The sequence below is a fragment of the Nerophis lumbriciformis genome, linkage group LG17, assembly GCF_033978685.3.
Source record: "Nerophis lumbriciformis linkage group LG17, RoL_Nlum_v2.1, whole genome shotgun sequence".
NCBI classification, from domain to species: Eukaryota; Metazoa; Chordata; class Actinopteri; order Syngnathiformes; family Syngnathidae; genus Nerophis; species Nerophis lumbriciformis.
This window is the reverse complement of record NC_084564.2, coordinates 21085001-21097870: the sequence shown is the minus strand read 5'-3', so window position 1 is coordinate 21097870 and position 12870 is coordinate 21085001. Positions and strand designations below refer to the sequence as shown.

Here is a 12870-nt window from a genome sequence, read left to right as displayed (position 1 = left end):
TTGTAATTGATATGCCATTGATATTTTTTAATTATTATTATTATTATTTGAAACTCGATTTTGCATGTCACTATAAAGTTATATAAGCGTTGCTTGTTCAATATTCAATGCAAAACTTGTTTGGGTCCCTATTAAAAGGTTAATTTGTTCAACCTTGCCCGTGGCTTTGTTCAGTTTTATATTTTGGCCCACTCTGTATTTGAGTTTGACACCCCTGATTTAAAGCATACGCGTCGCATTAATTTTAAAAACACAACGACGTTTCCTTTTTTTTCTTCATCACTGATTTCTGATCACTATAGATTTTATGAGAGCTGACAAACATAATAAAACATCACTTACTTTACAATGTCTGCTGTCATTAGAATGCTGACCGCTAGGATGTTCATATATCCCATTTAGATGAAAAATGTCTCATAATCCTCGCGAAGAAACATGGTGGGCTGGGGTGTGGGGTACCAAGCACTTTTAGTGTTGTTATCGCCAGTTCCAGGTTTTAAATGGCTGTCAAAGCGTTCCAACTTGTCGGATTATATCCTCAGCCATCTTCTTTCCAGGTGAGATGCATGATTTATGATCTACAGTAAACTTTCAAGGATCAAGGAAGCGATGAATCAGCAGACCACTCGATGATGTAAACATAGGGACACACGATAGACCCACATTAGCGCTCATAATAACAATGTCACTAATACTAGGTTAATATTCAAGTCACACAATGTAAATAGAGAATTGTTGGCCTTTTTGGATTTTTTTTTATTGTGTTTATTGCGAATAAAGGGACCTCTAATTGGCTACACTTTAAGCAGACTTGTATTAATGTTGATTTAATATTTAGAACTTAAACAATCCATTCGTCGTCATGTTTTTCATAAACGATTGTGAACTATGGGCAAAATAAAAAAAAATAAAAAAAAGTGCAGTTCCCCTTTAAAAGGTGCTGCAAAGAGAAATGGGTGAAACTGCCCAAAGATAGGTGTGCCAAGCTTCAATTTTGAATCAGGGACTGTCATCTTACTGACAAAGTGTGGCAAAAAGACTTGAGGCTGTATTTGCTGTCAAAGGTGTATCAACAAAGTATTGAGTAAAAGCTGTGAATACTTATGTACATGTGATATTTTAGTTTTTTTCTTTTGAATAACCTTCTAAAATGTAAAAAAAAAAAACTTTTCACATTGTCATTGTCGGGTATTCTATTCTAGACTTTTGAAGACTAAATGAATATATTCCATTCTTGGAATAAGGCTGTAACATAACAACATGTGGAAAAAGTGAAGCGCTGTGAATACTTTTCAGATGCACTGTAAATTCAAATACAAGAAAAAAATTCAAGATCTTATCCCACATATCAGATCCCCAAATAATAGACTTCATGAGATTTTTGCCTCAAGACAAGATCGTGCTGCACTGATCTTGTCATGCATTGCTAATCCAGTTTCCAGGTATCTATAACGCACCCATAGCTTTATCAATTGGCTACACCACCGTGCCGTGTCACACTCTTTTAAATAAGGTCATTTTTATTCTGCGTTTGCATAATTATCTTGGAAAAAACACACAGTCAATATGCTTGCTGATGCATGAACACAGAACATGTTGTTCTTTTGGCCGTATTATGTTTATTCCCATGAGAACACACATAAAACAGATGACATTCCTGCAATGAAAGATGAGCACTCTCTATCAACATATCTAGCAAATGGAATACATAATCATAGGCAAATATCACAGTGAATATAAATATATTGATTGGACAAGCGTCTGTAAAACAATTAAGGGGCACATTAGAAGGATTCAAAAATGATTCGGCATCTGTAATGTATTTCAATAAATGAATACTGGCTTTTAAAATCATGTGTTTTTATATTGTAGAAATTATTTTAGATTTGCATGCCTAGAAAATACCCTGTATTTTTATTATTTTGAATTAAACGTATTCCCAAGTAGAAGAATGGAGGAAAGGGTCACCATGCAGACAAGTCAATCCATAACTCGTCACGAGGGCCGTCTAACAGAAAACGGGGGGGGGGGGGGGGGGGGGTAAAACAATGAAGAAATTTAAATTATCTAAGGACAAAAAGACTTCAAGTAATAGGGTGAGGACATGACGGAATCAATGAAAAAAGGCAAATATTCCAGATGACAGACCCAAGATCTGCTCATCAACAACAGTTGCATCTGTGCAGGTAGACTCCCGTTAAAATAAGTAGACATTGTCATCATGTGTTTCAGCCAACATTTCATAGACCATTTGAAAAATACACTTCGTATAAAATCCGTCTTCCTATAACTGACATGCATCAGCCGGCAGCAGTACTTGGTGAGCAGTTTGATCCACACCGATCATCTCCTCTTATGGAATACTGAAAGACACAATATTTCCCTTTAATTAACTCTATCTAGAAGGGGGATTAAGCTGCAATATGTTTACAATTGGACGTTCATCATAATTTGACGGGGCAGTGGCTTTGTTAGGACTGGTGTCTGTATCCTTGCTGTATACGCTGCAAATGTCTGTGCCACGGGTTTTCAAAGTACCAGAAGACCTCAAGGGTGGCCAACGATAAAAACCTAAAAAGATTTTTCAAACCTACCCAGCTAACGACTGTTATGTTTAAAGGCAAAATGTATTGATTTTTACTTCCTACAGTGAGAGTGAGTACACAGCTGGGTGAGCAGTAAACTCCATAATATAGGGTATGCTCCAGAAAATCAGTTTTTCGAGGAATAGTATTGTATTAAACTGTATTCTCTAAGGAGAGTCTCACTGTGCCACACTTTGAAAAACCTCTGGTCTGATCAAGGCCAAAATTGGATTTGTTGTTTTCAGCAATGCTATAATGACCACAGTGTACAGTTTAAGTTAAACCACCTGTTTGTTAGCTAGCTGACTATTTCATGAATTGTGAGTAGTTATACATTTTCCAATTATTATTGATCAAGAAAACTGAGTCAAATGCCCGTCCATAGTCTTGACTACAACACTAGTTGACATGTTTGTGATGCAGACAAGGTTTGTTGGATTACAGCACATACAGTTGTCCCTCGCTTATCACGGTTAATTGGGACCGGACATGATTGCGATAAACAACTTCCCGCAATGTAGGATAATCACTAATAAATCTAGTTTTTCATAGTAAGAGCATAATAAAACTGTTTACAACCTTCTTAATGCTTTTTTTTTCACATTATAAAGCCCTTTAAACATGAAATAACACCCATACAGTCATCCTAGGGATGTAGGGATAAACGATAATAATGATAACCGTGGTAAAACTTCGTAGTACCGTTTTAAATACTTTGATAAACTCATGGACTGACTGGCGCCAGCTCACAAGCTTAAATGCATTTCCCCAATCTAAACTTATATAAGTTAAGTTAAAATATCACACTACTAGGTGTGGTGAAAATTACTCTCTGCATTTGAGGGGAGCAGCAGCAGTGAGCAGCAGCAGTGGTCGCGCTCGGGAATAATTTTTTGGTGATTTAACCCCAAATTCCAACCCTTGATGTTGAGCGCCAAGCAGGGAGGTAATGGGTCCCATTTTTTATAGTCTTTGGTATGACTCGGCTGGGGTTTGAACTCACGACCTACCGATCTCAGGGCGGACACGCTAACCACAAGCACATTGCTGTCTGAGCAACTAAGCTACAGTATTCAGTTGTGCACAATCAACCTACAAGCTGTGCTCTCTTAGCCTGAGTGATTGAGGATTACGAGACGGAGGTGTGTTTTTACGGTGCATTCAAGGACCGCTGAACCGAGTAAGACGCCACGACATCCACCAAAAATAATAAAGAATAATGATACATTTTGTTACTCACTTTTCATTTAAATAAGTCTTAAAGTGCTACAGGACAAACAAATATTCAAAACAATAAAAGCTTAAATGATACCATTAAAACTTAAGACTAAAACACTATCAGTGAAGCATAAGAAACACAAAACATGCAACATAGTGGGTTTTGTAACATTGTGTTTGTTTTATTTAAATAACTTGGTCAAAAGATTTCAGTGTGTGTATGAGTACTTTTTGAGCACATTCAACATTACCGCAATAATAACCGTGATAATTTTGGTCACAATAACCGTGTTATGAAATGTTCATATCGTTACATCCATAAACTCACCTTTACACTTGTTCACCCAATATACTAGCCTTGAATTTGTTCTACTGTAGGTTACAGTACGCAACGATAGCCCGCAGCATCCTCCAAATGTCATTGCTCTAGCTTTTGCCCGGCCACTAAAACATGGCCACAAATTCGAAATATTTTGTCACACCCTGAGAAATTCCTCGACGTTAAAACTGGGCTTTGATCTGCTAAAATCACAAGTTGTTTTGCAAAAACGTAGTCAACTTGACACTTGCAGCTACAACAATTTGCTTTGATGTAAGCATTCCTTGTTAGCATTTCTTGTCTGCCTTGTTATTTCACATCGCTCACGCCAAAGCTGTGATATTGATGTGGAAGATGAAGTACAACAAAATTGTACATCTCCACTTTGGCTGATCTGTTGCCGATAGGTTATAGCAGTCTTGTTAGCCTGAAGTGCTGCACTGACTTTGATGCTTTGTCCAACTGATGTCGTTCTGCATCGCTCACATCAAAGGCTCACCAATGTGGATATGTGGTATTGATGAATCAGTAGTTGAAGATTAAATCAATCAGAAAGCTGTTCTGCCAAAAGGTAGTCAACTTGGGACTGTTGCGGTGAAGATAGTCGCCCCAGGATTGGTGTTGTGTTGTTTACATAGTAGAGTTCACCCTGAACTCTGAAACGGAAGTCGTGCTTGGTGAATATTAATCGATCGCCACAACCTAATACTAATAGAAAATAAGAAAAAATACTGCACTGTGATATATGTAAATAAAACTTCATTTAACATTTAAATGTAGGCCAAAACATGCAGATTATGCTTTAAAAAAGTTTGTCTGTGTTTTTTTTAACTGCAATGTATGACGGTTGAAGCGTGATGTAGCGAGGGACGACTGTACATTTTGGTCTTGGTCTTTGTCAATTAAATGCACCTTAACCACTACTGTCCAGTTATAATTTACCAAAGCAGCATTAAATAATTGTAGGGGGAGAAATCTTACTACTTCCAATCAGCTAGTCACTCTGTCAGCATTGTCTTCTTTTACCAGCCTATGTTGCAGATAATTACCCTGAAAATGAGCATAGAATGAGGTACAAGCTGGCATATTTTGGGGCAAAGCTCCCAGTGTGTGCGAGAGAGACAATTAGTCACAGACACATGATGATAGACGCACAGCAAAGACAGGGTTTCGAAAACAAAAACTGCATATTCGTTGCATTTGGATCGTTTCCTAGGTTTTCCTACGAGCAAACGATTAGCCTTACATGTTCCAGTGAAGAGGAAACTGTGTAACATGAACAGAGGCGGCGAATAATTTTCCTCCATCACTGCAGAGATGCGTCTGTCAGACACATTAGCTTTGCTAAGATGAATCAATACTCTTTAAAATCAGAGCAATGGTATATCCATAATGTGCTCGGTGTAATCTGTAATCTTCAGATCGAGTTTCCCTCACACAACTGTAATAGTAGTAAGTGGACATGATTATAGAATTATAAAAAGACAATCGGCACCACCAACTTTTTAAGTGAAGATATAGATGCTGTATGTGTGTCGTTACTTACAGTACAGTGTCTAAAAAGCAATCTATACTATAGATTGACACTCTAGAAGAGGAGTATTGCATGATTCCGAGGCTGAAGAAGAGTGTCCTTGCAATGGAACAAGCTGGCTGTTCATGGCTAATCAGTCAGGTAGTCCATCAGCAAAGGGCGTCTCCTCTAAAGCAGCCGCAGAGCCATTGGTCTCTCCTCTGTCTCCTCCTGATTCCCCTTCCTCCTTGTCCTCAACCTGGCTCGGTGGGTCCAAGTCAGACAGGCGGTTTAGAGGGTCAAAAGTATGCATTTTTGGTTCCGGGCTGAGCAATGACAGCTGAGGCAATAGCGGCCCCTCCCGGAGCTTGGCGGCCAATTCCTTGGCGCTGCAGATAGGGGTGTTGGTCTCGTAGACGTCGTGGAAGTTGTTGTAGTCGACCTCGTAGAAGCCCTTCTCCAGGGAGAGAACGGGTGTGAAGCGGTAGCCCCAAAGCACTTCTGTGTCCAGGTAGGAGCTTCTTGCTTGACACGTCATCCCTATAGTGATCCAGGCAGGCAGGTGAAGGCACATATACACAGATACACATGCACACAAAGAGAAATTGACAGAGAGACATTAGTATACACTACAAGCTTAACTGCATACAAAAAAAACAAAGCAGCAATCCATCCATCCATCCATTTTCTACCGCTTATTCCCTTCGGAGTCGCAGGGGGCGCTGGAGCCTATCTCAGCAGTGCATCTGCTAATTGTTAGAAATGCCATTGCTTTAATGTTATTCCATTAAAATCACTTTATGTACTCTTAAATTATATATAAATTGCTGTAGGCAAAGACCCCATCATTGTGATGAGTTGGTATCTACCGTAAATTCCGGACTATAAGCTGCTACGTTTTTTGTACACTTTGAACCCTGCAGTCTATTAGACGGTGCAGCTAATTCATAGATTTTTCTTTGCTGACGGCCATGGAAAGAAAAGGTGTGTTTTTGTACGTGCTACAGCGCCATCGTTTAGATAAGTTTGCTCACTGCAGGTGGTCTGGGGTGAATGTCTATAGTATATCCTGTTTAGAGCTTTCAACCGGAAGTTAAAGTTAAAGTACCAATGATAGTCACACACACTAGGTGTGGTGAAATTACCCTCTGCATTTGACCCATCCCCTTGTTGCACCCCCTGGGAGGTAATGGGAACAGGAAGCAGCAGTGGTTGCCGCGCTCGGGAATCATTTTGGTGATTTAACCCCCAATTCCTAGCCTTGATGCTGAGTTCCAGGTAATGGGTCTCATTTTTGTAGTCTTTGGTATGACTCGGTTTGAACTCACGACCTACCAATCTCAGGGCGGACACTCTAACCACAAGGCCACTGAGCAGGTACAAGTAAAAGTGTCGTTCCGTTTTCTAGTCATCCATAGCGTTACTACTAGTATGGAGTCCTAATTTATCACTCCTAGCATCATTTGTATGTTTTACAATACAACAAAAACAATTCATACTTACTTAAACATCCCATGTGTGATGTCTGTTGGAATGTTTTCATGCATATTTGTACATGCTGTCGTAATGTAATAAAGCTGGTGTCAATAGAATTAGCTAATATGCTAACATGTTTACATGTGTCTGTGTTAGTATTGCCTTACAATGGCATTTTTTTTGTATTGTTTCAGTTTTGTAATTCACCAAAACATCACCGTCGACTTGAGTGTTCTGCTGTTGCAGCTATTGGGTCCATGACGATGATGTTTTGTTTGATCAGTCGTTTTAGTCCTTGTCACAGACTCCGTTTGGAAACGATTAGGATTTGTAAATAAATATTTACTAAATAATTATGTCCGATAATGGCTTTTTGCCGATATCCGATATTCCGATATTGTCCAACTCTTTAATTACCGATATCAACCGATACCGATATCAACCGATATATGCAGTCGTGGAATTAACACATTATTATGCCTAATTTGGACAACCAGGTATGGTGAAGATAAGGTACTTTTTAAAAATAATAATAAAATAAGATACATAAATTAAAAACATTTTCTTGTATAAAAAAGAAAGTAAAACAATATAAAAACAGTTACATAGAAACTAGTAATTAATGAAAATGAGTAAAATTAACTGTTAAAGGTTAGTACTATTAGTGGACCATAAGCACGCACAATCATGTGTGCTTACGGACTGTATCCCTTGCAGACTGTATTGATATATATTGATATATAATGTAGGAAGCAGAATATTAATAACAGAAAGAAACAACCCTTTTGTGTGAATGAGTGTGAATGAGTGTAAATGGGGGAGGGAGGTTTTTTGGGTTGATGCACTAATTGTAAGTGTATCTTGTGTTTTTTAATGTTGATTTAATAAAATAAAAATTAGAAAAACGATACCGATAATAAAATAAACGATACCGATAATTTCCGATATTACATTTTAACGCATTTATCGGCCGATAATATCGGCAGGCCCAAATTATCGGATAATTCTGTGTAAATAATTCATTTTACAACGTAGATGCATTATATACTGTAGTCTGGAAAATATGGTTATTTAAGCTAATGTAGGTAGCTGAGCCCTCGACCAGTCACAGTTTTCATTTCAAGCAAGTTTTTTCAAATCACTTAATTTGAAAATTCAGTACATCAAATGCAAACACACTTTTTTATTATTTTTGTATCTACTCAGCATCATTTTCTGTTGTTCTCAGTTTGTTTGAGCAAGGACAAACAAAGATCTCATGAAACCACGGTTGGGTACGTTCAAATTCAGGCTTCTTTTGTATCTAGTTAAAAGTGAAGGGTTTGTCAGTAAATGAAAACTTTGAACTGAAAACATTTGACACACTCTACTTCCTCTGTTGCTCCTTCTCTGACACTTTGCATGCAAATGTGATTAAAAATAGAAGTACAGTAAATTCAGGGCGATAAGTGTTTTATGTTGCTGCACAAGCCAGGGCTGGTGAATTGTATTCCCCTTGGATATAAATGGCCTAGTTTGTACTTTTTATTTGTACAATATCAAGAAGAATCACAAAACCTGTGTTTTTGTTTTCTTATTAGAATGTGTCTAAGACTGTGTTTACACTGCAGGTCAATTCCGATTATTTTGCCTATGTGTGACCTGAATCCCATTTGTCTGAATCCCATGACCGTGTGAACAGTGCAATTTCCGATTTTCCAAATCTGCTTTTTGTTTTTGGATATAAATCGGATATGTACCCGATGTGAATGGAGTCTGAACGTTCAGGTCACCTGGCCTATGCTTAGGCCCAGGACATATAGCGTAAAAATAAAATCTCCTTCTTTTTTTTTTTTTTTTACAAATTTGATATACAATTTTTTTATTTTATTTTATTTTTTTAAATATTTTTTAAAGAAACTAGTGATTACAAATGATATAAATAATTTAAAACAAGTTGTCCTTTTTTTGATAAAACATTTAGTAGTTTGAAATGACACTGGATGTACAAATTCTAATTTGTACAATTTTGTTCTTTTTAGACCAGATATAAATTGTGCTTTTTATGGAATAATTTTTAAATAACTGAATTAAGAGCTTTCTCTGGGAGACATTACTTCAGTATGTAGCATTGCACACACATTTAAAATCTCCAACATTGAGATTAATAAAGTGGAAACTTATGTCTTGAATAAAATACTTCTGTAAATACAAATTTAGTATTGTACATTGTATGCAAATAAATAATGAAGTACAACATTAAAGGGGAACTTCAATCATAAGAGACAAGATGACAAAAGTTTTTTTTTTTGTTTTTTTTTGCATTCTAACAAATAAAAATTGGCTCGTTCTTGGTAGCTAGCAATGCAGCTAATGGAAGCAATCAGTTCTATCTCCATATCACATAAAAATGCATTCATAAACTGTCAACAATACAATTCAACAATTCAGTAACCTGTATAATAACCAAACTGTAGCAACATTGTTATTGTAAGAGCGAACACTGAGGAACTGTTTTTCTAGTGTAGTAACAAATTGGTGTGCTACGGTATTAGCCGTAAAAGCTAACTACGACAAGAGATAAGTTAGCTTCTACGACAACACAAAACGTGTTTGAGTTTGTAATGCACAACACAATACGATAGAAGACCAATTTGTACTGACTAAAAAACAGGAACAATCATATTACAGTATCTTTAAAGTATTAGCCCATGTTTCATGTTTTATTTCTACACGGCATAATACATGCATGACGTACTGCATGTATCATGATCAATATAAAGTGATGGACAGTTGTCTGTTTGGTCCAGCTGGCCAGGTACGGTTTTTTCCCCGACAATTTATGGGTAAGCAATCCATTTATGTCGAAATATCTTGTCTCAAAATTTCACATTTGCAGCTTCGATTCACTTTCACCTCACTCTCTTGGCTTCTGTCTGCTCCAATTCCTCACCCTTCTTTTTTTACTCGCTTCTATAAGCAGTAGTTCAGCCTCCATAAATTCAGATAAAAAAAAGATAAGGTTGTGAATCCAAAAATAGTCGTCTTTGTTGTTTGTTACCGAATCTGCCCTGATTAGAACGCACTCGTGATTGAATCCGGAAGTAGGAACACAAGTTGCCGGAAGTCGGAAACTTAAAAAAATTTGTAGAAGAATTAGTTCCGGCAATGATTAAAATGACCAAAATAGGGTAAATATTGAACATATTACATATTATTATGAACCTGTCTGTTTCTACATTATATATATACTTGCAGTGTGTATACAAAACGTTGATGGAGGGTTTTGAAGTTGTTTTAGAGGACTTTGAAGGCTACACAACGGTGACTCCCATTAGCCGCATTTTCCATCCATCCAACCATTTTCTACCGCTTGTCCCTTTTGGGGTCACGAGGGGTGCTGGAGCCTATCTCAGCTGCATTCGGGCGGAAGGTGGGGTACACCCTGGACAAGTCGCCATCTCATCGCAGGGCCAACACAAATAGAAAAGTGTTTTTTTTAAATTATATTTAACATACAAAAAAAAAGACATGTTTTCTAGTCCATCATAATGATTGTGAACGATAGGCAAAATCCCCAAAGAGTGCAGTTACAGTTTAAGAGGGCTATAGTTTTCGGAACTGTATAAACGCAGGCTTTTTCATTGTGTGTGTGTGCCACATCTTTAGCAACATGCTCCAGCGATTGCTTTCGTGATAGTTCTCCACTGTGTAATGATTCCCGCCCATTTTTTGCGGTCTTGTTTGCCTCGTAAAGCGTTGCATTTCCAGCACTTGGCTGGAGGTTTGTTCTGGAAAAAGTTTTTGCAGCATGGAGTCGTTTGTTCCACGCCTGTTGTGGCAAATCCAAACTTCTGACAACACTTTTCTTTTCTTTGGAACAAATGTCTCCTTTGCGTTCGCATTAGCATTAGCCATGTTTTGCTAGGTATATGAATGTCCGCCAAGAAAACAAGTAGGATGGAAGAAGCTACGGAAGCTCCTGGGGGCAAAAAGTATGTTTGAGCAAGAGGAGAAATTAGTCTTTTTTTAATTTCTAAGTTATCTGCAACAAAAAACAAGGATTTATCATCAGAATCGATATATCGCAGAGGCCTCCACGTTCATCATTATAACGTGACAAACATCACAATTCTTTGACTGGCGCAAAAGTACTGTAAATGAGTAGCAAAAAGATTGTTTTGATTAACATATAGAAAGACTTAGGTCAATGTCCCACTGCCTTAGCTAACATTTTTACCCTCTTACTTAATCGCCTACGTGAAATATTACATTTTGACTCCTTGAAATTGCTTTAAATGCGGCAGGTCTGACACCAATAGGGATGATGTTTGTTAAGAAATTATCGATTTCGATGCCATTATCGAATCCTCTTATCGAACCGATTCCTTATCGATTCTCTTATCGAATCCAGACAGGTTGTTGTACATGGAAAAAAAAACACACAATACTTGGTTTAACAAAAACTCACTTTTGGCAGCCTTCACTTATATTTTTTAAGAAAAAAATAAAATAAGATAAATAAATATTGACTGTTAGTGCCCCTTTAATTGGGCCACATAAGAAAAATACATGCAGGGAAAATCCTGCATTCATTTGTATTATTTATTAGACAGTCCTGCAAACTCTGGAGTGGTGTAGGCTACAAGATACCGTTAACGTTATCAGACACATACAAAAAGGCTAACGTTAACGTTACCGTTAGCCACTGACTATGCTTAGGTAACTTTAGTCTAGCTAACATTACTGCAGTCCTGGTTGACATAAGAGGTAACGTTATTTTAGCCCAAAGACTACAAGTAAGCAGATATGGAAATGAACCGGCAACAGTTAACGTTAGTAGCTCACCGACTCTATCACTGGGACTGCAGGTTAAAGCAGAGGAAGAGGGGCGTGCTTCGTCATCTCTGTCGCTGCTTCTCCACGACACCTTTCTCTAACCTTCAGGTTATGTACGGCCTGAACAATGTTTGAACATGTTTGTTGAAGCCTGGCAATAATTGAGGATAGCCGTTTCCTTGTCGTATTTCTTAGTAAAGTGAAGCCATGTCTTGGAGCGTTTTTTCCGGTCCATTGTTGTTGCTGCTTCTGTATCTGCCGCCGAATGACTGAGCTACGTCATTTCCTGTGACGTGCCACAGGACATTTCCTGTGACACGGGATTCGTTCCCAGGGATTCGAATAAAGAACCAAATCTTTTTCTTTACTATATTTGCTTCGATAACTGGAACCGTTTTTCAAAAAGGGATTTGAATCCATGGAATCTGTTCTTTTCTTATCGAACAATCAGTAGAACCGGTTTTCGAACATCATCCCTAGACACCAACACCAATCGGGGCAATATTTACCTCCGTAAACACAGGCCCTTGATGTGCTTATGTGTGCGCGTCGCTTCACCATCGCATTCCGTTCACATTAGACATTCATTTTTATTTTTGTAGTGTGAACCACATAAAAATACCGTACTTAACTAAAAAAATCAAAAATCAAACGAGGCATCATATCCTGCAGTGTATAGGTAATGATAAAATACATACTGTAAAATACATAAAATACAAATATGTGTTCTAATTTTTTCCACACACTGTAAGTGGCATTTGTTGTGCCCCCATTGGGTTGTGCTCAATACTAGAAATGTCCGATAATATCGGGCTGCCGATATTATCGGCCGATAAATGCTTTAAAATGTAATATCGGAAATGATCGGTATCGGTTTCAAGAAGTAAAATTTACGACTTTTTAAAACGCCGCTGTATGGAGTGGTACACGGACGTAGGGAG

General features: G+C 37.8%; 1 protein-coding gene and 1 long non-coding RNA gene across 2 annotated transcripts in view; one reads left to right on the top strand and one right to left on the bottom strand.

Annotated features, from left to right (window-relative positions):
- The window catches only part of LOC133614604 (uncharacterized), a 230264-nt gene that overhangs the window by 61007 nt on the left and 156387 nt on the right, over window positions 1–12870 (top strand). The gene's annotated exons all lie outside the window — the stretch shown is intronic.
- The window catches only part of kcnj5 (potassium inwardly rectifying channel subfamily J member 5), a 77300-nt gene continuing 66468 nt past the window's right edge, over window positions 2039–12870 (bottom strand). The window contains exon 4 of the mRNA XM_061972710.1: window positions 2039–6175. Within this exon, the coding sequence (XP_061828694.1) occupies window positions 5790–6175 (386 nt within the window). The 3' untranslated portion in view covers window positions 2039–5789. The remainder of the gene's footprint in view (window positions 6176–12870) is intronic.